We start from the raw sequence: 26,380 nt of genomic DNA, 5'->3' as shown, positions 1-26,380 counted from the left end.
AAAATATGAATACTTGAAGAACAGATTAGTGGCTGCCAGTGGTAAGAAGGGGAGATGTTTGCAGGGACAGGAAGGAAGTAGGTGTGGCTATAAAAGGGCAATATAAAGGATCTTTGCAGTGATGGATTTTTTTTTTCTGAGACAGAATTTTGCTCTGTTGCCCCAGGTAGAGTGTAGTGGCATCATTATAGCTTATTACAACCCCAAACTCCTGGGTTCAAGCAATCCTCCTGCCTTAGCCCTCTGAGTAGCTGGGACTACAGGCAGAAGCCACCATGCCCATCTAATTTTTTCTATTTTTGGTAGAGGTGGGGTCTCACTGTCACTCAGGCTGGTCTGGAACTCTTGACCTCAAGGGATCCTCTTGCCTCCACCTCTGAGAGTGCTAGGATTACAGGTATGAACCACTGCTCCTGGCCAGTGATGGATCTTATTTTATCAATGTCAATATGCTGGTTGTGACATTGTACTATAGTTTTATAAGATGTTACCACTGGGGGAAACTGGGAAAAAATATACGACATTATCTCTACATAATGTCTTACAATTTCATGTGAATCTATAATTATCTTGAAATAAAAAGTTTCATTTAATTTTTAAAAAATCAGAAGCTAAAAAAAATGCATGAAAAACAAAGTGGCTCAGAAAAGCTCAAAAGAACAAAGAATGACCAAGCAAACTCTAATAATAACAACACAGTATGGGTATAGTATTAAACACTGTTCCAGGTTGAATTCAAGGCAATAAAAACCATTGTGTATAGACAAAAATACTATAAAGGTCAGAGTCTATAATGGGGATTTAAATATCATACATTTGTGCACAATATGAAATAATACAATGATATATATAAGACATAACTGTAGAAAAATCCAGGAGCAATCGCAGAGACTCTAGAGTGTTATGAGAATTTTAACTCACCTCTTGCCAAGCCATGAAGAGACTTTTGAGTGCAATAAAGTTGAGCTAACAGACATAAATTGAATTTTGTTTCCTGACAATAGATATTACATCTTTACAATGTCTCATGAAAGGTTTTTTTGTTTTGTTTTGTTTTACCAAAATGGATCATATGTTAATCTATAATGAAAACTTCAATAAATTCCACAAAGTAAAGATAATTTGGGTAACATTCTTTACATCAGTAACATAACATTAGCAATAATAATATAGAACCAAAAAACTCTAGCTTATTCACTTGCCAATTTAGACACTCTTTTGAAACTAATATTTGACCAAAGAAGAAATTTAAATTGAAAAGGCTAAATTGCTAAAATTAATAATGGAAACATGAAACAAAGGAAAAATAAAACACACCTTTAAACCTTGATGAGAAAGGATGAATTAAGGATCCAATTTAAAGTGCATTTTTATAAGTGCTATGAAAATGGAAAGAAATAATAAATATGAAAGACATAAACTAACAAAATAGAAAAGAGTAGAAGCCCAAGCTAATTACCTGGAAAATAAATGAGCAGACCATGAACTAAAACAACCCCTGGCTCACTTAGTCAAGAGAAAAAGGGAGATCATGTAGATAACCCGGAAGTGGAAACAAAAAGAGAGAAATAAACACAGGTACCAAAAAACTTGTAAACAACATGGAAGAGTGTTCTATAGCACTATTTATAATTAAAATTTGAATGCTGGGTGCAATGAGTGGTTGCTCTAGGAAAATATAAGTTGCTGGAAGAAATTGAAAATCTAAGAGTTTCATGACAGTGGAATAAAGTATCGAAGACCAGTGCATTCAATAAACATTCACTGAATGTTCACTGCCAGGACATTGGGAAATCCAGGGGAGGGGAAAAGGCCCTGCTTTCAGGGAGTTGAGGGTGTGGGGAAAATAAGGAAACCTCAGGTTCATAAGAGCTGGTGGCCAGGGGCCGGATGGAGGAGCAGGGAGAGGCCCCAGTGTGTTGATGGCACTGCCCTTCACAGCTGACTTCTTTCTCTCCCATCAAGCCCAGGACCTTCCTGAACCTCTGTTTCCTAGCAGGGTGAAATGCAGTCCCTGGCGCTTCCCTCTCGGACTGTTGGGAAGATAAAGAATCATGTATGTCATGTGGTCCCCAGAGCCTGGCGCCTGCCTGAAAAACACCCCACAAATGGAAGCTGCTCTTGGCAGCAGATGGGGAGCTGCCCTCTAAGGCCATCAGGAAAGCTTCCTGGGAAGGTGGCATGGGTCAGGATCCTGAAGGAGGAGCTGGAAGCAGAGCCCGTTCCAGGCTGCGGGGCAGCGTGTGCAGCAGACATGAAGGAAGAGTCAGCGGGGAGCACTGGGCATCTCCCACATGGTTTTCTGTGACTGGAGAAAACAGCAGCAAGGGGAGTGGCCTGGGGGCCCGGTGGGAGGGGTCACAGAGAGCCTCGTATGCTGTGGTAAAGTCAATGAGATTCAGCTGAATATTCCCGGATACACAGGTATAAAGTAAACCAGGTGAGCCTGGAAATTTCAGCACCTGACACCGTCCATTAATGAACCATCTTAAGCTGCTCCACAGAGGTTCAGGATGAGTCTGAAGGGCAAACTCCTGGATGCAGAGAAGGCCCTGGTCTGCCCCTCCCTGTGGCCCCACAGCTAGAGCCAGCAGAGCGAAGACTGGATGGCTGGGCCACACCCAGTACATTCTTCCAGTTCTGCCTTCAAGAAGGCTTTCCTGACAATTAATCCAGATGGTCACTGAGGGCTTCCTTGTACCTATAAATTCTTGAAACCTCCTTTTGACCTCATCACCACTAATGCAGGACTCCTCTACTTCCCCATAGGATCTAGAAGCGTCTTCTCAGCTCATTCTGGCCTTCCCTCCCTAGCTGCTGTTGTATTTGATGATGTGGGAAAATTATCGAGAATGGATAGATGGGTGGATGCATGAGTACATACATACATACATACATACATACATACATGGCCCGTGCTCGAGGGACAGAGATTTCATCTGAATTTGCCTGAAAGACAAGTGGATCTGTGAAATGGAAAGGTTCCATGGTCTTTGCTTCCTGACCGCTAATGCCCTTCCTATGGTATATTAGTTTGCTAGGACTGTTATAACAAAATACCACAGACTGGGTGGCTTACACGACAGAAATTTACCCTGTCATATTCTGAAGGCTAGACCTTTGGGACCGAGGTGTCAGCAGGTTTGATTTCTCCCACGGCCCCTCTCCTTGGCTTGCAGATGGCCATTTTCTCTCCGTGTCCTCCCGGGCCTTCTCTCCGCGCACGTGAGCCCTGGTGTGGCTCCCTCTTCTTAACAAGGGCACCGGTCATACTGGATTAGGGCCCCACCCTAACAGCCTCATTTTAACTTAAAACCCCCTTTAAAGATCTTATCTTTAAACACTTCTGGGGGGGTGGGACTTAAACATATACATTTGGGGGGATGGCACAATTCAGCCCATTACATACGGCTTTTAACTTTCTAAGTAAAAGGTATAATCCAAGGCCAAGGACAGACGGGGAATTGGGGGTGGTAGAAAGTTGAGTTGGCATCAAACCAATTCCAATAATAATAATAAAGTCAGGGAAAGAGTCTGGAAGAATGCTTTTAGTCGCCCAACCTCTCTGCATGCAGCAGGGGTACCGTTCTGAGCCCGTCTACACAGTGGGTAACGTAGGAGCCCCGGAGAGATCTCTGCCTGCAAAGCTGAGCTTTCTGAATTGGCTCGTTCCCACTGGACGTGGCAAGGCCAGGGCACTGCAACACAACAGGTGGAGAGTGGGTTCGCCGGAGCACGTCAACCACAGGTGCTCAGCCAGCGGTATGACCACCACCCCCACAAGGAGAAAAGCGCATTTCCCTGGCAGCCTGCCCTGAGGGCTCAGAAGCAGCAGGGCTCCACTGGCCTCTCCGTCCAAGCTTACTCCACACACCAGTAAAAAGATGTCTTTGCTTACCTTCCCCAGAGCTTTCCTTCCATCTCCATTTGTGCTTGTAGATTTTGTTTCCTGCAGGCGGATTATCTGTACTTTCCATTTCCTGTCGTCTGAGGAGGCCAGGATATAGCAGCGTCTTGGCTTTTCAATAAGGCAGAAAACAGGATATGCCTAGGGGCTGGCTGTCTGTGGCCCATCTTGCCTTCTATGATGGGCTGCATATTTGGTCCCCTATGACATAAGCACGTGGCCCACCGTCACCTGACTGGGATACTTAGTCCCCCATCAACAGAAACAGGCACCTCTGCCATAGGACACAGTGGTGACCAGAGAGCCATCCTGGCTCCTCAGGGTCCAAAGACTCAGCACGATGTCATAAGATTCAGCCAAGTCGTTTTATGCATCAGCAGTTAATCCTTTTCACTGCTGAGTAGTAGTCCACCCCATGGAGGTAACAGTTTGTTTATCCATTCACTCACTGAAGGACAGTTGGGTTGTGTACATACAATTTTTGACAATTGTGAATAGAGCAGCTATATTCATGTACAAGTTATTAATAGTATGTGAACGGAAGTTTTCATTTCTCAAGAACAGAGCTTCTCAATCTTGGCGCTACCAACCTTGATATTTTGGGCCAGATACACCTTTGTTGTTGGGGGGTCGGCTGACATTGACAAATGCAAAAATCATCCATGACTGAGAACCACTGCTCTTGGGTAAATATCCAAGAGCAGATTTACCGGATCATATGGGAAGTGTATAACTTCGTAAGAAACTTTCTATTCCCAATGTACGAGAGATTCAGTTGCTCCACATCATTGCTAATGCTTGGTATGGCATCAGTATTTTTTATTTTTGCCATTCCAGTAGGAATGTAGAGGCATCTCACTGTGGTTTTAACTTGCATTTCCCCAGTGGCTGATGACTTTGAAAATCTTTCTACGTGCTTATTTGCCATCTGTATATGCTCTTTAGTGAAATCTGTTCAAATCATTTTTCCATTTTTAATTAGACAATTTATTTTCCTACTGTTGAGTTTTGAGAGTTCCTTATAGAATCTAAATACAAATTCTTTCTTGGATATGAAATTTGAAAATATTTTCTTCCAGTCTCTAGCATGTCTTTTCATTCCCCCAACAGTGCCTTTTGCAGAGCAAAAGTTTTGATTTTGATGAAGTCCAAGTTATCAGTTTTTCTATTTTATGAATTATGTTTTTGGAGTCATACCTAAGAACCTTGTTTAATCATATGTCATGAAGATTTTTTCCCATTTTTTTCTACATTTAGGTTTATAATTTATTTTGAGCTAATTTTTATATAAGATGTAAAGGTTACATCAAGGTTTGCTTATCTTTTGACTGTTGATATCCAATTGTTTCAGTATCATTTATTGAAAATATTATCTTTTCTTAATTGAATTTCTTTTGCATCTTTGTGAAAAATCATTTGGGCATATTTGTGTGTGCCTATTTCTAAGTTTTCTATTTTGTTCCATTAATGTGTGTGTCTATTTCTAGACTATACTATCTTGATTACCATTACTTTATATTATACTATAAATAGGTCTTAAAATCAAATAAAGTGACTTCTCTGACTACTCTTCTTTTGAAAATTGTTTACATTATTCTAGTTTCTTTCCTTTTCTCATATAAATTTTAGAATCAGTTTGTCTTTACAAAAAATTCTGCTGTGAGTTTGATTGAAATTATGTAAAATGTATGCACCAAGTCAGAGAGAATTGACAATTGTACTATATTAACACTTCCAATCCTTTGTATTAGTTCTTCCTTGTTTTTTTCCACCAGAATTTTTAGATTTCAGTGTAAAGATGATGTACACATTTTTGTGGATTTATAACTGATTAATTTGGGGGGAGCTAGTGTAAAAGGTATATTATTTCAAATTTTGCTTTCTAATGTACATTGCTAGTATCTAGGACTATAATTAATGTTTTTTGTTTTGACCCTGTATCCTGTGACCTTGCTAAGCTCACTATTAGTTCTAGAGGATTGAGGATACTTTGGAGGACATTTCTTGTGATTTTTTTCTGTATAAAAAATCATGTTGTCTGTGAATAGGAACAGTTCCATTTTTTCCTTTCTGATTTCTATGCCCTTGTTTCCTTTTTCTGGCCTTATTGCATTGGCTAGGATTTTCAGCATGACTGTGAATAGGAGTGATGAGAATTGATATCTTAACCTTGTTCTGGATCTTAGGCAGAAAGCATTCAGCCTTTTGCCACTAAATATGATACTTGCTGTGGGAGTTTGTTTGTATTTTTCTCCTGTAGTTGTCTTTAATCAGGATAAGATAGTTCCCTTCTATTCCTAGTTTCCTAAGAGTATTTTTTTAATATGAAGGAATGTTAAACTTTGTCAACATTTTGTCATATAAACTGATAAGATTATGTGGTGTTTTTTTCTTTTTACGTTGTTAATATGCTGAATTACAATGATTTATTTTTGATTATGCAACTGGCCTTGCATTGCCAGGAGAAAGTCTACTTAGTCATGGTATATTATTCTTTTTATATGTTGCTGCATTCAATTTGCTCATATTTTGTAGGAGATTTTAGTGTCTATGCTCATGAGAAATATTGGACTGCAGTTTTTTCTTCATGTACTATCGTTTGTCTAGTCTTGGTATCTTGTCAATGCTGATGTCATAAAATGAATTGGGAAAGATTGCCTCCTCTTCTATTTCCGGGAAGAAATTGTGTAGAATTGGTGTTAATTTTATTTAAATGTTGGGTAGAATTCACCAGTGAAACCATTGAGGCCTAGAGGTCTCTTTTTCATAACATTTTGTAACTATGAATTCAATTTTTTTAATCTTTATTAAGACATGTTATTTATTCCATCTTGTATGATTATTGGTGATATGAAGTATTCAAGGAATTGCCTCATTTCATCTAAGTTATCAAAGTATGTAAGTAAAGCTGATCATAGTTTCCCTCTGATCCTTTTGATTTATGAGAGGCTGTAGTGTTTTTCCCTCTTTTGTTCCCAATTTTAGTAATTTGTGTCTTTCCATTTTGTCTTTGTAAACCTGTAAAAACTTTATCAATTGTCTTTTCAAAGAACAAGCTTTGGTTTTCATTTATTTTTCTCTATTATATTCCTATTTTGTTGATTTCTGTTCTGATATGTATCTATTATTTTCTGGTTGCTTTGGGTTTATGTTACTCTTATTTTTCTGGTTTCTTTAGGTGAGTGCTTATGTTATTGACTTGTCACTTTTTCTCTTTTCTATTTTAAACAAGCATTTCCTACTATAAATTTGCCACTGAGCAACGCTTTTCCTGCATTCCACATCTATTTATATGTTTCATTTTTCTTCTCTTATAATTTCCCTTGAGACTCCCTCCTTGACCCATGAATTATTTAGAAGTGTGTGGTTTAATTTCAGGTGTCTAGAGATTGTCCTATTATCTTTACTGATTCCAAGTTTAGTTCTATTATAATCAGGGAACATACCAGGTATGCTTTACATTTACATTTTTTAATTGTTAAAATTTATTTTATGACCCATGATATGATCTATCTTGGTGAATGTCTCATGTGCCCTTGGAAAAGAAAAGTGTGTTTGCTATTTTTGGGTAGAATGCTACGTCAGTTAGATCCAGTTGGTTGATAATGTTGTTCGATTTTTCTGTATCCTGCTGATAGTGTGTCCACTAGCATTCTGTCTCAGTTCTGTCTCTTACTAAGAGAGTAATGTTGACATCTCCAACTATGCCTGTGGATTTGTCCAGTTCCTCAGTTCTGTCTAGGTTTTGCTTCATGTAAAAGTTCTGTGTGTGTGAATTTACATTTAGCCTTATACATCTTCGTGCTTCGTTAACCTTTTTATCATTATGTAATAACTTCTTTATTTCTGGAATTTTTCTTTTCTCTGATGTCTAATTTATCTGATATTAACATAGCCACTGCAGGCTTCTTTGGATAAGTTTTTGCTTATAAATCTTTTAAAATAATTTTAGTTTTAACTTGCCACTGATATTGTATTTGAAGTAATTTTATTGTATACAGTTCAGGTTTTTAAAAAATTCATTCTTAAAATTCCTGTCTTTGGCAGGAACATTCTAACAGCTGTTTAGACTATTGACATTTAATATGATTATTGATAGGTTTACATTTAGGTCTATCTATTATTTTTTCTGTTTGTTTCTTCTGCTTTTCATGCCTGCATTTCCTCTTATATGTTGTATTAGGTTCCCATGGCTGCTCTAACAAATTACCACAAAGTTGGTGGATTAAAACAACAGAAATTTATTCTCTCACAGTTCTATAGACCAGAAGTCTGAAATCAGTATCACTGGGCCAAAATCAATCCTGGTGTTGGCAGGATTGTACTGCCTTTGGCAGCTCTCAGGGAGAATCTATTTCTTACATTTTCCTGGTCCTGGTGGCTACTGGCATTCCCTGACTTGTGGCCACCTCCTTCCAACATCTGTCTCTGGTGGTCACATTGCTTCCTGCTCTTTTGTCTATGAAATCTCTCTCTTAAAAGGATATATATGATTGTATTTAGGACCCACTGGATAATCCAAAATACTCTTGCAATTTTAAGCATCTTAACTTAATCACATCTGTAAAGGCCCTTTTTCCTTATAAAGTAATATTTGCAGATTCCAGGAATTAGGACCCATATCTTTGGATGGCTATTATTCAGCCTACAATACACACCTTCTTTTGGATTACTTAAATATTCTTTAGGATTTCATTTTGATCTATTTAAATCCCTTTGTATATTTTTTCTTTATAATGGTTGCACTAAGGATTACAATCTACATACTTAACTTTTACAGTCTACTTAAAATCAATATTTTTATCTCTTCAAGTAGAACATAGAAATCTTACCACCAAAGTGTTCCTTTCCCATTTTTTGTCATAGGCATCTTATAAGCACATCTATATACTTTGGAAACCATAATAGATAATATTACAAATTTTGCTTACAAGCATTAAATGTATTTTAAAAGAATTCATGAGGAGAATAGTGCATCATATTTATTCTATATTGCAGATATTTACCCTTTCTTTTGCTCTTCCATCATTGCTAATTGATATTTCCCATTTCATTGCTGCTTCTTTCATTTTTCTTCTGACTAAAGAACTTCTTTTAACAATTTTTTTGGGAAGATCTGGCAACAAATTCCCTCAGTTTTTATTCATTGATAATTTCTTTATTTCGCCTTCATTCTTGAAGGATATTTTTTACTGGATATGGAATTCTGGGTTGACAGTTATTACTTTCAGTACTTGAAAAATGTTGTACCACTTCTTTGTGGACTCCATAGTTCCTTATGAGAGATCCAGTCATCCAGATTGCTGTTCTTCTGTAGGTAACATGTTATTTTTTTCCTCCAGATGCTTTCAAGATTTTTTCTTTGTCTTTAGTTTCCAGATGTTGATTATATTGTGTCTGGCCATGGATTTCTTTGTGTTTACCCTGTTTGGAGTTCACTGAATTTCTGAAACCTATACATTTGGTTTTATGCCAAAGTTGGGTAGTCTTTCATCTATTATATCTTCAAGTACTTTTCAGCTCTGCCTTCTTTCTCCTCTCCTTCCATGATTCCAGTGATGAAGGTTAGATCATTGGTTATTGTCCCATGGGTCCCCCAGGTCCCTGAGGATATGTTCTTTTTTCTTTTCAGTCTATTTTATCTCTGTTGTTCAGATAGGATAATTTCTATTATTCTGTCTTCTATTTCACTGCTTCTGTTTTTTGTCCTTTCAATTCTTCTGTTGAGCTCATTTTTATTTTGATCATTGTATTTTTAATTCTAAAATTTTCATTTGTTTCTTCTTTATATCTTTTATTTCTTTACTGAAACCTGATGTTTTATCATTTGTTTCAAAAGGGTTTATGATTATTTGTTTGGGAATTTTTATAACAGCTGCTTTAAAGTTTGTGCCAGATAATTCCAACATCTGTGTCATTTTGCTGTTGGCATCTGTTGATTGTCTTTGCTCATGCAAGTTATATTTCTCTTTTCCTTCATATGCTGAAAAATTTTGGATAATTTCCTAGACATTTTGAATATTATGTTATGAGATTCTGGATCTTGTTTAAATCCTATGACGAATGTTGATATTTTTGTTTTAGCATGTGATGTACTTGGTTATGTTTGGGCTACAAGTTTCAATGTACCCTCTATTCACTGTGGTTCCAACGTCAGTTTAGTCTTGAAAGCCTTTGCAGCACTGCTCGGATATATTCCATCCACCATTCACTGGCTGTTCTGGCACCTGGATTCTCATCTGTCCGCTAGTTCAGTTCTCAGACTCTTTTGTATGCTAATTAGCATCAAATCCATGCATGCATAACTGGGGCTGAGCCCAAGAGTTCATAAAGAACTTTATTGAGTCTGCTTTCCCAAGTCTTCCTTATTCATGACCTCCCTGGCACTTTCTGCTTTTCTGGGCCTTCCTTGCTTCATTCTCCAGCCAGAAATCTGGGGTTTAGTTATCCCTCTCTGCTACACATGCCTCCAGGGACATGAGTAGCATGAGGAAAAAGAGTTAAATTTGCTGCCAGTTTTACAGTACTTTGAATTCTGATATCCTTCCCCAATCTGTCTGCCACTGTTTATTTTTCAGTCCTCAAATCACTTCTCCTGCACTTTGCTCAGGAGTTATGGCTACATTCAATGAGAGAGATTGAGGAAGTCGTCTCTCCTGTTACCCAGACCCAGAACCCATAGTCTGTATCTTTAGAAAGAGTTATCTACTTTTGAGTTTTTTTATACTTCTATAGTTTTTGATTTCTTATCACTGACCTTATATTTTTGTACACCTGAGCAATGAGGATTAACTTTCTTCACCTAGAAACTCATAGCAAATATTTTTGTAGTGTATATGAAGTTCGTCGTGAGACATGTGATTTAGCTGAATCGCATAACAGATATTTATTTTTATAAGAATATATGTTTTCAGGATGAATGGCAGTATTTTTCAGTCACTCTTACCAGGTCTGTAGGATCAGCTAACATCTTTACTGGTGTTATATAAAAGAGCCAAAGGAAGCTTACACTGGCCAAGCAATGACTGCCCATACTCCAGCAATTTCATAAAGGAGCTATAATTAATCTTAAATATCTTTTATGTAATAATAAAAGCTGCTAGCCACACTGTGACCCTTTCTGGGAAGACTGAATAGTTGAGGCTTCTCATAATGATGCTATTCCCAGGATGTCTCAGAACCTCAAGAAAAGAATGAACAGACTGCATTGTCTGCATCACTATGAACCACGTGACTTCTGATAGTCCATACAAGACATATTGCCTTCTCATCTGAAGATCAACTGCATTTGCTCCAAATAGGAGGGTTTTGTTGTTGCTCAGTTTGATTTTGAAACTATCTTACTTCTAAAGAATCAACATCTTTAGGGATACACAGTGAGATGTTTATGTATGAAATTATATGCCTGAAGGTTTGTTCCACAATGATACAGAAAAGGGGGATAGGTGGGAGTAGACACAAAACAAGACTGGCAACTATCAAAGCTGGTGGTGGATACGTGAAGGTTTGTTATACTATGCTTTCTACTTCTGTGTGATTTTAGAATTATTGGATATCAAAAGTTAAGTGAGGCTGGGCATTGTGGCTCACACCTATAATTCCAGCACTTTGGGAGGCTGAGGATTGCTTGAGGCCAGGAGATCAAGATCAGCCTGGGCAACAGAGCAAGACCCTGTATATACAAAAAATTTAATAAATTACCCAGGCATGGTGGTGTCCACCTGTAGTCCCAGCTACTTGGATGGCTGAGGCAGCAGGATTGCTTAAACCCAGGATTTTAAGGCTGCAGTGAGCTATGATTTTACCACCACACCCTGGCCTGGGGCAACTGAGCGAGGTGCTGTGTCTTAAAAAAAAAAATTAAATTAAAAGTTAAGTTAAAAAAAAGTAAATAAAAAGTTATTTCTTCCTATAGGAAAACTCATGTATTGTTGCTTGGGGCCCCTGATGTCATGTAGAAACTCCGCGTGCAGGTTTCAGAAAAGTAATAGGAAAAATGTATTGAAACAAAATGTAAATGAGGAATGCTATTTTTTTTTTTTTGTGAAGGTTTAATCAAACCATCCTCAATGGGAAGTATCAACATCGTATTAATGAGAATGTATATTTAGAGCAGTCTTCCATGAATTGAGATGGAAGGCAAACAGAAATCCTACATGTATGTTTTAAAAGATACCCTGTGTGGACCTTGCTTGTAAATAACCTGGGGTGGAGGAGAACTAGGCGAGGGTATTGGTGAAATGCAAGTTAATATCTCTTTAGTTGGGGGCATGGATACATGGGAGTTCATTATACTATTTGTCCTACTTTGGCATATGCTTTAAATTTTCCATAGAATGGTTTAAAAAAATAAAACATATACTTGCATGTCCATTTGGCCTTGAGAAAGCATTAACAGTTATGATTGTATGAAATGTAATATTATGTTATGTCTTTTTCACCTCCTTAGGTTCTGCGTTTTCTAATATATTGCTGTTTGTCCATTTCTTTCCTCTTCCCCAATCCCTTAGTTTTGTCTGTTGTATGGGACCAGGCTGGTGTTCCAGGAGCGGGCCTGGTATTTAGAACATAAATACTTGACTCCCACAGCCAGCGTGAGGATCCGGAGCCAGGTAAGGGTCCCTGGGGTGTGGAAGAAACCCTTTGAACATCAGCCTTGGGCTCTTTGCTTTCTTAGAAAACAGTCCTGCCAATCTTTTAGTGGTTTCCACTCATGAATTCTTATGCCTCTGGGACTTCACATACATGTTTTCATTGCCTACCATGATCGTATTACGCTTCAGAGTTTAAGTGACAAGGGAATGACTCACTGTACGTGCACTTTCTGACATGAAAAGTGGAGGAGAGGATCAAAGTATTTTCTTGTCCTGGCCAAAAAAAGTATTAATGATTTTCGTTTTTCTACTTCTTCATATTCAGAAAAAAGACCTGTAGTATTTTTATGTCAGTGGTAACAATGAGAATTCAATCTGATAGCTACAGCGCACCTGAAAATGAAGGTGGGGCCAGTGAATCACCACCAAAATGCTAAAGAAACGGAATGTGAACAGCATACTCATCAGCAAAACGTGTTTCCGAATGCCTCCTCTCTTGCAGGTCCTCTGTTAGATGCTGAAAAACAAACAGGCTCAGTTTCTGCATTCAAGGAAGCTCATTATATTTGGGGACACAAAACCAACGTTAAAAACACAAATACCCTCACCAAAGAGTGGAAGTTTCCCAATGAACCTGGCCATGAGAGTTCAGAGTTCAGAGGTCAGATGTCTTAGGAGTGAATGTCATTCTGTGCTAGACCTTGAAGAGCCGACAATTAAGACACAAAGTGGAGGTGGTAGTTCAATTGAGAGGGGAAATGCAGTTGAACCTGCAGAGACAGGGTTGATGAGGTGAGCATGACCACGGAGATTGGGAATACACAGGACAGACGTGGTAAGAAACAATGAAGACTTCACCTGTCCGATGGAAAACCTTGAGAAGTGTGCAGGGGCCAGACGACAGTGGCCCCTGAAGAACCTTGAAGAATCTTTTTCCTTTTCAGGGAAACAGAAATTATGGAGAAAAGTTTATGTAATAATGTTTCAGTCATGTATTGCTATCTAACAAATGACCCCAAACTTAAGGCTTAAAACAACCACGGCTTATTATTTGTCTTTGTCCATTTTTTTGCTGTTACAACAAAATAGCACAGCGTGGGCAATTTATAAAGAAAAGAAATTTATTTCTTATAGTTCTGGAAGCAGGAAAGTCCAAGGTCAAAGGGCCTGCATCTGGCAAGGCTCTTTGTGCAGCAGCATCCGTGGTAGGAAGAGGAAGAGCAAAAGGGGGTGAGAGCAAGAGAAAAGAGAGGGAGTTATTAGGAACTCATTTCTGTGATAATGACATTAATCTATTCAGGAAGGCAGAACCCTTAGGACCTAATCACCTCTTAAAGGTCCCGCCTTTCAGCACCAGCACTGCTGCATTGGGGATTAAGTTTCCAACACATGAACTTTGCGGGACACGTTCAACTCATAGTATCATTTCTCATGATTCTGCAGTCTGGACGGGGCTCAGCTGGATAGTTCTCCTCTACATGGTGTTTGCTGGGGGTAGGTATCCAGGGTGACTTCTTCAGCCTCATGGCTGGCACCTCAAACAGATGGGCAACTATTTCTTTCCAGGGAGCCTCGTTTGGGCTGACTCACAGTATGGGAGTCTCAGGGTGGTTGATGTTTTACATGATGGCTGGCTTCCAAGAAGGAGAAAGTAGAAGATGCCAGTCTTCTTATAGTTGAGGCCCAGAACCCAGCATAGCGTTGCTCCTACTGAATTCTATTAGCAGAGCATGTCACAACACCAGCGCAGACTCAGGGCTGGAGGGGAGACGTCATTCTCGATGTGAGGATTAGCATGTATATGTCGGGAAGGAAAGAATTGATAGCAGCTATCTTTGGAGACTGCCTTCCACAAAGAGAATTCTTACTTTGGGAAGAAGGAGGAACACTTTTCAATTGAAACAGAGAAAAAAAAAAAAAAAAAAAAAAGACTACATAAGAAAAGATTTTAAATTTGTGCTATCAGGTATTTCAGTGATGTAGCATCAGGTACATAATCCATCAGAGGAATGTTGAGTAAAAGAAATGAACTTTCGGGCCGGGCGCTGTGGCTCACGCCTGTAATCCTAGCTCTTGGGAGGCCGAGGCGGGCGGATTGCTCAAAGTCAGGAGTTCAAAACCAGCCTGAGCAAGAGCGAGACCCCGTCTCTACTATAAATAGAAAGAAATTAATTGGCCAACTGATATATATATAAAAAATTAGCCGGGCATGGTGGCGCATGCCTGTAGTCCCAGCTACTCGGGAGGCTGAGGCAGGAGGATCGCTTGAGCCCAGGAGTTTGAGGTTGCTGTGAGCTAGGCTGACGCCACGGCACTCACTCTAGCCTGGACAACAAAGTGAGACTCTGTCTCAAAAAAAAAAAAAAAAAAAGAAATGAACTTTCATATGCAACGTTGCAGTGCTTTGGTATTCTTACAGTGCAGCATGCTTTCCATACTTTTCACTTACTGGACCATCCCAGCAGCCTGGGAGGTAAGCAGGGAGGAGCCAGCCACTTTGGAACAAGCTTTATCTATAGGACTACAGGACATGTTTTCTTTGTCAGATCTCTGAGCTGCCATTCCTGAGCACTCCTTTCTGATGTCCCCAAAGGGGAGAAGAGAGTGGAGCTTCCTTCCTTTCCCTCTTCCACTACATCCCTTTGCAGGGATCTCAAGCCTTTAGAGAAATTGTTAATATTAGCAGCTTTTTCTTCACTAAAATGTCTGGGATCCTTGGTCAATTGGTGGTGCTAAATAGGGATGTGCTTGCAAAGAAGAATAAAGCAGACTGTGATGATTGGTCTAGGTGTTTTTATATGCTATCTCTTCAAGTTTACAGATTCTTTCTTCAGGTACATCTAATGTGCTGGTTAGTTCATTCTCAAAATTTTTAATTTTTAATTTTTGTTTGTAAAATTCTTTTTTGTTTTCTTCATTATATCACGTTACTTTTTAGTTTCTTGTTCCCCAAAGATATATTTAATATTGTCTTTTATTTTTTATATATTGAAACATACTTTCTTATAATCTGTGTAGCTAATAATTCCAACATCTTAAATCTCTTCAGGTTTATTTCCTTTTGTCCATTGCTTCTGCTATGTGTCTGGTTATCTTTTATTGTGTGCTGGTCATTTTTTTTTAAACAATGTGTCAGATTTATATGAAGGCCATATTGAACGTACCTGTCTTTGCAAGGCTTCTGAAAGCACTCAGAGTTTGAGATCCTCCTTAAACCAAATTCAAGGCTTGAGGTTTCCTAGAAGATTCAAACACTTAAAACAAAGGTAGCAATTTCTTTACATTCCCCCAGTGTTATAGCTCTTTGATATCCCAGCTTAACATGGCAAGGGTCTCCTGTTAAATTTCTTGCCTAGTTCTATCCCTGATGTTTGACTATCATTATCTTCTACCCCCTGCACAACCTCCATCAAGCTGTCAAAGTGAAAGTTCCAATTTGCTGGAAATGGCAAATGTCTTTAGGGCAAATGCAATTTTCTTGTTTATTTCTCTAGGTCCTCATTTGCCTTTAAATTTTGGCTTTATTACTTTTTGATGTTTTGAAGATGTTTCCCATATTTTCTTCAAATGTTTTGATTGTTTTCAGGAGGAAAGTTGGTCAAAAATAAATAAATAACTGAGCCTTCTATTCTGAAAAACACAAAGTCCTTTCTGTGTTGTTCCACACGACCCCACAACAATCCTGGGCATGATTTTCATTTTCCTTACATATAGATGAGGCCCAAAGTGACCAAAATGACTTTGCCAAACTAATGCAGCCAATAAAAACCCATATCTCTTTGACTTTAGACATTTTCATTTATTTTATTTAGATAAAAATCAGCATCAGCCAGTAACAAAACAGCAACCACACCCAGTGCCCGGTTCTTGGTTTCTGATACCATCTTCCAATAAAAGGAACAGGGGTCCTTGGAGAAATGGCTAATTCTAGGGCTGGAGCAGTGAATAACCAGATGATCCTGAAGCCTTTTCTAGTGTCAGAAAGTAAGAAAGTGCTTAAGGAAAAAAAAAAAAAAAACCACCAAAAAACCCACAACAATAGGAGTATGTCCAAGGGACGCAGGAAGGAGCTAACTGAAAGAGCTGCCAGTAGAGCAACCAAATAAATAAAGTAGTGCTGGATAATGACTCAAAGTATAAAGCAATTAAATACAAGTTCATAAGGATAAATATAAATGATTAAATAAATAAATGGGAGAAAAAGACAAGTCTTCCTTACAGAAGAATTCCAAATAACATATGTGGATACTCATCCCTCCAGGAGGTGAAATGTAATTCCTCTTCCTTTGAGTGTGTGTTGGACTTAGTGGATTTGCTTTTATTTTAAAGAATAGAGTATGGAAAGGGGAAATCGTTACTTTACGGTGGAGAAACCTGCTGGATCCCACCTTAACCAAGTGATTAAGGTTAATATCACCAGTGGGACATCATGGCGATAGCTGTACCCTCTGATGTTATGTGATGAGAACGGCACTTTCCTCTTCCCCAAGTCTAATCTTGAGAAGAAAACATCAGACAAAGCCAAACTGAAGAATGTTCTGCACACTACCTGACCAGTACCCCTCAAAACTGGCAATGCGTGAAAGACGAGAAAGACTGTGAAACCATCACGGATCAGAAGATACCACGAGACATGCTGACTAAACACGATGTGGTGTCCTGAAACAGGAAAAGGACAGTAATAGAAAAACTGGTGAAATCTGAATAAGGTCTGTAGTTTCATTAATAGTAATGCACAAATATTGGATCCTTAGTGTTTACAATGGACCATAGTTACATAAGATGTTAACATTAGGGGAAACAGGGTGAAGGTCCTCTGAAAACTCTCTGTGATCTTTGGAACTTTTCTGCAAATCTAAAAGTATTCCAAAATAAAAAGCTTATAAAAAACACAGAAAGCCAGCAGAGAGAGATAACAATCAGCTTAGACTGACTGTAAATAATAAAACTTTCCAGAACACATGGGAGTTATGCTGAAGCTTCTGTCTAATGATAATTAGCAATACATATATTTATACTAAAAAGTTATCTCATTTAATTTTCATAAAGATTTTCAAGGTAAATAAAACTGATATAATCCCCATTCAACAAATGAGTAAAATTAAGAAACAGAGAAGTTAAACAATTGTCCACGATTCTGGCTGAGTATAGCAATCTGAACTCCTAATCCCCAATGGAGGTGGATTAAGCCAAGACATCACTCATTTGTAGCCTTGCTTGTTTGCTTGGAGTACTGCAAGCACTGAAAGCCCTGAGAAGTTCAAGTGCTTCCCCAAAGGCCTACCTGATGTCCCCAAACCCGCAAAACCCATCTGCATATTCAGAAGGTAGCACAAGTGCCCAGTTGTCCAACTGAGGCCCAGAAGAGAGAGGGTTGGCTTAGGGTTTGTTTTATTTTTTTAAGTTCAAGCCAATCTGTCACAGCCTTTCAGAAATGATAACTAATGCCTTTCTTTTGTCTGGAACTTCAGTGTTGACAAAGCAGGTCCATTATGCATTGACTTATGTAATCCTTTCGTGTCAACAACTCTTACTTCACTTTAGGCCCTAGGAAGCTGAGGCCTCCTTGCTACTCAGTTAGTGAGTGCTGGAGCTGAGGCTTCCATGGCAGGTCTTAGACTCCCCTCTACTGCTGTGCTAGACCCGTGCATCTATGTGTCTATTCCTCTGCCAATATCATTTGGTCTTTGGTTCTATGGGTTGTGTCCTAGAGTCCCCAAGACTGAGGAGCAGGATGAGCTGCTCTCCCTTGAAGTCCCCACTGTGGGACTTGGCTGGAATGAGGTCCGTCCAGTGGTGGTGCCCCGGGGGCTCCATCATAACAAGGTTCTTAAGTATACAAGGCTGCCGTATCCTGTCCACTATTATTTTTGTGTTTTTGCAAGGGTATGTATAGAACAATTGTGTTCTTTGTTCTTTACAAAATTTAGTGTCCAGGCATTGTCCTGTTTCAGTCTTTATTAACCCAGACATTTGTATTTATTTTGCTTCAGATAATTATCAGCATCAGAGAGTAACCGTCAACTGAGGCTCATTTTAAGGAAGGAAGCCTTTCAAAATAACACAACAGTTAACCATTGTGTATCCTCATTCAAACCAACTTCATTTTGCTTTTGGAAAAATTAAACAAGATAAGAATCTTAGTTTCTTAGAGTGGTATATTTTAATGCAAATGAAAACTGGGCTGTGTTAGTCTCTTACTTGATTTTACACCATCCTTTAAAATAGATTGGAGTTATAGATAGTGTGGCCTCCTTTTGCTCCCTGAACTCCTGGGCACAGCTGCCCTACCTGCCCTGCTCTGTCAGCAGCCACCAGCATTGGGACGGTGACTCCATTGGGACGTTTGGAGAAGCAGTGAGTACATGTGGACATGTGGTCAGCCCACTCTAAGAAATCAACGCAGAAGGAAGCTTTTCAGTCTGTGTGTGTTGAGAGAACCACAGCCCAGCTGTGGGTTACAGATCAAAAAAGGACCCTATTCATTGTGGTGAAAATAATACTTAGCAAAATGTTGAATCAGGTTCTATTTCCTGCCCTGAACTCAAATAATGGAACCATGTGAGCGTGCAGGTGATGAAGGACCTGCAGGGAAGTGTGGCGGCTGCATTGCCCGGGCACAGCAGGGAGGACGGCCACTCCTCCACCTCCCAGAGGCCACGGGGAATTGCCTGTAAGAAGAGCAGTGTTAGCAAACCAAAAATTCATTCAGGAAGAGAGAAAATAAATCAGGACCAAGAAATCTGGACACCCTCCCCCGATATTTGATCACATTTTTACCCATAGCTGTCACCTCTTCACCCAAATGTTGCCTTCATGTCCTGTTTGAGTCTTCATCTGTCAATTCCTAGATGCACTGTTTCTGTTGGCACTTTAGCCCACCTGAGCCTTTCTCCCATGCCTATAAAACTGTTTTCATTTGGGTGTGCCCACCGGTGTGCTAGGTGAAGCCAAGATTCACCAGCGCAAACCCAAGTCCTGTTTTGCACCCTTGCCTTTAAGTAGACACAGGGACAGACACAAACGCCCGCAGCCTACATCTGCCCCAGTGAAAGGCACTGTTGGTTTTCTCCCTGAGGGGGTGAGAGCTGCTCAGGAGCCCAGCATGTGATCTGAACTCTGGATGTGCCTGCTCAAGCATAAAAGGACCAGTAGAGCTTGAGTTTTAGTTTCAGTTCAGTCAATCAAATGGTTGAATCATAGAGGAAGAAAAGCATTTGAGCCATTGTTCTATGGGTTGTTTAAATAGTTTTGGGTAGGGATAGCCATTGGTATATTGCTTTATTCTTAGCAGATGAGGCTTGGAATAAGAATGTGCAGAAGTGTGGCAGACACCAGGCCCCCAAGGCCAGGATGCAGCTTGGTTCCTTTGAATTTAGAAGATGGATTAAACTCATTTACTATTTTGAGCTAAGCATAGAATGCAGTCATTGCTTAGTGGCAAAAAAGGCTTGGGGTGGAAGAAACAACACAGGGGGAAAATTAGGGGCGAGTTCTAAGCTGGAAAGATGGTGCTGGGCTATTAGCCCTTCTCCTGATAAAGTTGAACTTCAGGGAAAGCAGGCATCCCACAACCATACTGAAGAGGCTTAGAGATAATACATGTGCCCGGCCTTCCTGCAAATGTAGTGTTGGCTGTTTTTCATGCTGCACTGAATGTTTCTTTTTAATGAACACCCAGACTTCCCATCCTTCTATTTCCCTTTCCCCAAACCACCTGGATCAAGGCGGCTTAGCAGATGTTCAGATATCAGAATCAAATGGAACACGAACTGAGGTTTTATCCACAGCATGTTGAAAACATTCATTGTACTGGGAAAGGGAGGTGGGGTTTCTCAGTCCCTCAGCCTCACCTACTGCCCACAGACTCCTGCTTTTATTTGTAAGGAATATGAGAGAAAGAGAGAAAAAAAACCCACCCCACCCACATACTCACCCAGTAAGGCCCATCTGACGTGGCTGCAAGCAGGTGATGAGGCTGTGAGGACCCCTGGCTGTGTCCTCCAGGCTGAGTGGGTGAGCTGCGGTGGGGCGTAAGCATAGGGACCTATTCTAGGTCCAAGGGTGGGGAAGGACAGCCCCTGTCTGGTGGCTGTGGCCAATGAGTTGAGGTGTTACTAAAATGACATTGCAATGGAGTCATCATTCCAGGGAGTCAAATTTTAAAATCCTCTTTGATTTGAAAGCATCTCCAGAATTGGTTGAACCTCCTCGCTCTTCTGTAGGACTCCTGGTTCACCTACAGGGGACAGCAGGGACCAACCAGAATGTGAGTGTGTCCTGGTCCATCTTCTATTCCCAGCACCAGACTCTAAAACAGGGGGATGGGGAAAATATTATTATTGACGGAGTGCAGCTGAGAAAGGGGGAAATTCCCCCTTTCCTTTCCTCCTTTCCTCTACTCCTGACCCAAACATGCTACTCAGTGGCATAAAATACATTGTTGAACCTGTAAATGCAGGCCATGCAACTCAGGTGAAGGACACATAGATGGGATTTGGTTTCAGTAAAAGAGACCACAGCTGTGGTCACCCCCTGCAATCCTGGTTTTTGCATGGCAGCCACCTGGCCAACCCTCATGCTACACCCCATAGGACAGCTTTGTGCATCTGGGGAATGAGTGAGCTGGGATGATCCTGTTTCCTTCATTCAAGGGTAATGTGTTATAGCCACAGGAGAAAGCAGATTGCTTTGCTGAGCTCCAGGCTCTGCATTCTGGCAGCTGCATTATCCTGGGCTCCTCAGGGCAAGGCTTAAAGTGCTGTGCGATTGGGGCACTTTCTTTGTGTCTTTGGGTTCATATCCTTGATCCAGGATGCACGGTGAGAATTTTCAACCGGCAAAATTTGTACCTAAGAGTATCTGTGTTACACAAAATAGACATCTCAGGAGATGGAATTCAGCAGAGTCCAACCAGACCCAAGTCGAAATTAAGAACAAAGTGGATTTTATTATGATTCCAGGGAATTTAAATAAATTACTGAACTTAAAACAGTAGTGATCCCTCCTATATCCATTTGGGTATAAATTAATATTCTAGCTAAAAATCAACACTTTTTATAAAATACAATGTGCTTGTAGTTGTTTTTCACTTCTCTGATGATCAGTTAGCTTTTCCTTTGATTTTCAAGTCAAAACATTGCTGTGGCCTGTTCCACTTCTTCCCTTCTCTGGGGGACTCATAGCACTTGGTACTTAGTAACCATACAATGACAGCCTGGCAGGGTGGTCCCAGTTTGAGGCACAGAGAAGGGACAGGACTTATTTGTGAGAACCTACATCTATGGAAAACTGAGACTCCTTTGCATCCTCCTTTTTTGGACAAACCATTAACCTAATTGGCTCCTGCTGAGACAATGTACGTAAAAATATCCAATGTCAAATGTATGATTTTTTACAGGGTCTTTTGGGATGTGGGTGTTTTATTTCTTAATGTGTGTGATGTTTACATGAGTGTTTTTATGTTGTGATAATTTCGCAAGCAAGATAATAGACTTAGATGAAAAATGTAAAAGTATAAAACGTTTAGAAAAAAAACTCACAGGATAAAATCTTTAGGGTTTAAGAATAGTGTTAATTTTTATGTAAGGTTGGAGACTTAAGGTTCATCTTTGTTTACTAGCCCACAAATGTCCCATTGCTCCAACACCATTTGTTGAAATCGCTATCTTTCTTCCATTGAATTGCTTTAACACCTTTATGTGGTTCTATTTCTGCATTCTCCTGTTTGACCCATGCATCTATGTGTCTATTTCTCTGCCAATATCATTTGATCTTAATTACTGTAATTATCTAAGTCTTAAAAAATGGTAGCTTGATTCCTCCTGCTTTATTCTTTTTCAAAATTGTTTTAGCTATTCCAATTCTTTTGCCTTTTCATATACATTTTAGGATTATCTTGCTTATATTTACAGGAAATCTTGCTGGGATTTTGATAGGAATAACATTAAACTTATAGATCAATTTGTTAAGAAATGACATCTTACTATGCTGAATCTTCTAGTCTATGATTATTGTATGTCTCTCCACTTATATAGATCCACTTTGGTTTCTTTCATCAGTACTTTATTGCATTCAGCAGATAAGGCCTAGTCCTATATATGTTTTGTTGGGTTTACATCTAAGTATTTCTTTTGAGTGTTTGTAAATGGTATTGCATATTTAGATTCATTGCCCACATGTGCATTATTGTTTTAGGAAAATATAATTAACTTTTATATATTGATCTTATATCTAATGACCTTTCTTAATTTACTTGGCAAATCTAGAAGTTTGTATAGATTTCTTGGAATTTTCTACATAGGCAAACATATCATCTGCAAACAGGGACACAGTATTTCACTGGTTAAAGGATACTGTGTTGACAGTTCTTATCTTTTACCACTTGAATGCATTTCTGGCCTCCATGGTTTCTAATGAAAATCTGCTGTCATTCAAATTGTTTTTCTCTCATAAATTGTCATTTCTCTCTCTCTGCTCTCAAGATTTAAGAAGAAAATCTTCAGTTTTCAGAAGTTTATGATGTACCTTGGAATAAATTTCTTTGGATTTATCCTGTTTCAGGTTATCTCAGATTCTTGAATTTGTTGGTTTCTGCCTTTTGCCAAATTTGGGGAGTTTGCAGCCATTTCTTCAAGTACGTTTTAGTACTGCCCTCTTTCTAGAACTGATGACACCTAAGTTAAATCTTTGGGTTTTTTTGGAGACAGAGTCTTACTCTGTTGCCTAGGCTAGAGTGCCGTGCCATCAGCCTAGCTCATAGCAACCTCAAACTCCTGTACTTGAGTGATCCTCCTGCCTCAGGCTCCTGAGTAGCTGAGACTACAGGTGCATACCACAACACCCCAGCTAACTTTTCTAATTTTAGCAGAAATGGGGTCTTGCTCTTGTTCAGATTGGTCTCGAACTCCTGAGCTCAAGTGATCCTCCTGCCTTGGCATCCCAGAGAGCTAGGATTATAGGCATGAGCCACCACGCCCAGCCCAAGTTAAATCTTTTTTTCTAAATAATCACTCAGGTCCTGAGCCTCTTTTCATTTTTTCCAGTCCATTTTTTATTATTGAGATTTACTAATTTCTATTGTTCTATCTTTCAGCTCACTGATTCTTCCCTCTGTCCCCTCCATTTTGCTGTTGAGACCATCCACCCACTGAATTTTTAATTTTAGTCATTGTATTTTTCAGTTCTAAAAATTTCCATCTGGGCCTCTTTTATGTCTCCATTTTCTTTGCTGAGACTGGTTTCTTCGTTGATTTTAAGCACATTCACAATTGCTCACTGAACCATTTTCATAAGGTTGCCTTAACATCTCTGTCAGATAACTCCAGCACCCCTGTCATCTTGGTGCTGGCATCTATTGATTGTCTCTTTTCATTTGGTTTGACATCTTGCTGGTTCTTAGTACGATGAGTGACTTTTGATTGAAACCTGAATGTTTTGGGTTATCATATCATGAGACTCTGGATCTTATTCAAACCTCTGTTTTAGCTGGCTTTCTCTAACACTGCTCTGGGAGAGAGAAGGGGCACATGACCTCATTACTGCCTCACAGGCATACAGCCGTACAGATTCTCTACTCAGCCTGTGTTGGCACCCAAAGGGGTGGGGACTCCTTGCTATTTCTGGGTGGAAGTGGGAGTTTCAGTTACCAACTAGGCCCCCGCTGACACCTCCCTGGTGGCAAGGGTAGGACAGCCTCCCTACTGCTCCCCAAGTGGTCTCCACTGACACTGGCAGTGGCTTTGTTACTGCCTTGTGGTGGTTCAGTCCTGACTCTCGCTAGGCCTCCTCTGGCAGCTCTCCATCTGGTAGAAGGTAGGGGGCCTCTCCACTGCCAGGTGGAGGTAGAGGCTGTAGCTGCCCTGTGGTCTCCACTGACACCATGGTGGTCACCTCACTATCGACCACTGAGGACGGAAGACTAAGCTCCCTATTCAGCCTTTAGAGCCATGAGTGGGGGAGGAGAACATAATTTTTTTTCTATGATGTTTGGCTGGAGTAGAGCAATTATTATCTGAAACCTTTCTGTCTTGCTGGGCTGCCCCTTTCCTGGTGTTTGGGTAGACAGGTGGGCTTTTGTTGGGATTTTTGTCTACATCTGTTGGTGTTTACAGGTTGCCAGCTTCTTCAGCTCCAGGGTGGGATATATGCAGCAAAAAGAAAACCCAAAAAATTTACCACTGTGTCATTCCTTTATTCTCAGATAGCATTTTTCTTCTCTTCACTTTTCAGAGTCTTGTAAGATTTGTTTTATATATAATGTCCAGGGTTTTCAGTTGTGCTTAGTAGGAGGAATAGGGAAAAACATGTCCATCTTCTCAGAAGTGACCTTGACTATGATTTTTGAGAAAAGAAAATGGTATCTGGTAGGATGCTTTCCAGAGAGCTTTCTGTGTTCATCTGGTCCTAGATCAGTGGTCTTCATGGAACTCCATTTTTCGAGTCTCTTTCACTTGAGCCATCCCCAATCCGCCTGTTCTCATGCTAAAGAGAATGCCTGCCAGTCTTTCATCTAGTGACAATACGGAACTTCATCTGGAGGATCCTTTACAATCTTTGCTGGCTTAAGAACCACACAATCTTTATTCCCATAAGTGCATGCAAGGAATTTCCTAAGGGAAGAGTTGTCCTAGGACAAAATGAGGAAATTAAATGTATTTGTATTCTTCAAAATGCAAAATAATTTTTATTAAAAATTATATTATTATGTTCACCCTATGTTTTAGGTGCCAAAAATTACCTTTTAAATAAAATAATGATTGTAGAAAGTACTTTTTGGTTATTTTTACTTGAAAAAAAAAAAAAGGAAAAGTTGGCAATAACATGTTGGTTCCCCCCAAATTGCTTTTTTTCCCTTTATTTTGCTTTTAATTTTAAAAATTGAGGTCCATTTTACAAACATTGAAGTGTGCAAATCTTAATGGTGCAGTTCAGTGAGTTCTGACAAATGGTAAACTGAGCAATGCATACCTCAGTCACGTTAAAGAAAGCGCCCATCACCCAGGAAATGTCCCTCACCACTTTTCCATCAGTCCTTTGCCCTGGCCCCCAAGTTTCTGGCATTGTCACAAGAGCTCATGTGCCTGCTCCAAGGCTTCATAGTAACGGAAAAACATATAGAAGTGTTCAGCATGTTTGTGAGATGTCCATTCTTTTTTTTTTTTTTGCTAGGTAGTATTTCCTTATATAGATCCAACCCCTCCCCCTCCCAAATACTCATCTCTCTAGGACTTTGCTGGGTCAGAGTCTCCAGGAACTGGCCTTGTTACCTCCAGCTGACCTCAGCTGCATCATTCCGCAGGTATTAAGGTGCAGTGTCTTATTACTCACCTGCAGGAAGAAAAAACAACCGAGGACTTAATACTTCTTTTTTCTTGCATCAACACAGTTTGATTGTGGTGAAAAAAAATGTGTTTATTCTCCTGTTGATGGACATTTAGAGTGTTCATGGACTCTTGTTATTATGAGTAAGATTATCAGGAATATTTTTGTGGAAGATGTTCTATTATATAGAATTTAGAAACATTTCAATCATTACAACTTCAAGTATTTTATGTCTCATTCTTTCTGACTGCAGAGATTTCAAACTGCATGTATGTTAGTTAGTTTGGCAATATAATCCCACAGGACACTGATGTTCTGTTTTTGTTTTTGTTTTTCTTTTTTTCTACTTGGAATAATTTCTACTGATCTGTCTTGAAGACTACTGATCTATGTTCTTCAATGCTTATTCTGCTGTTAAACCCATCAGTGAATTTTTATCTCAAATATTTCATTTTTCAGTTCTATTATAGAATTTTTCTTTCATTCTCTTATAGGAGTTACATTCATCTCATGAAATATACCATATTAATCCATTATATCAATTTTTCCTTGTAAA

The 26,380-nt window shown here is 39.5% G+C and overlaps 1 protein-coding gene across 1 annotated transcript in view; it reads left to right on the top strand.

Moving 5' to 3' along the window:
• ACOXL (acyl-CoA oxidase like) overlaps window positions 1–26,380 on the top strand; it is a 315,044-nt gene that overhangs the window by 280,336 nt on the left and 8,328 nt on the right. Inside the window, exon 18 of the mRNA XM_012742778.3 lies at window positions 12,418–12,519. Coding sequence (XP_012598232.2) covers window positions 12,418–12,519 — 102 coding nt within the window. The remainder of the gene's footprint in view (window positions 1–12,417; window positions 12,520–26,380) is intronic.

Source organism: Microcebus murinus, chromosome 3, assembly GCF_040939455.1.
Source record: "Microcebus murinus isolate Inina chromosome 3, M.murinus_Inina_mat1.0, whole genome shotgun sequence".
NCBI lineage: Eukaryota > Metazoa > Chordata > Mammalia > Primates > Cheirogaleidae > Microcebus > Microcebus murinus.
The sequence above is the reverse complement of the archived record's forward strand: the minus strand, read 5'-3'. Positions and strand labels throughout refer to the sequence as shown.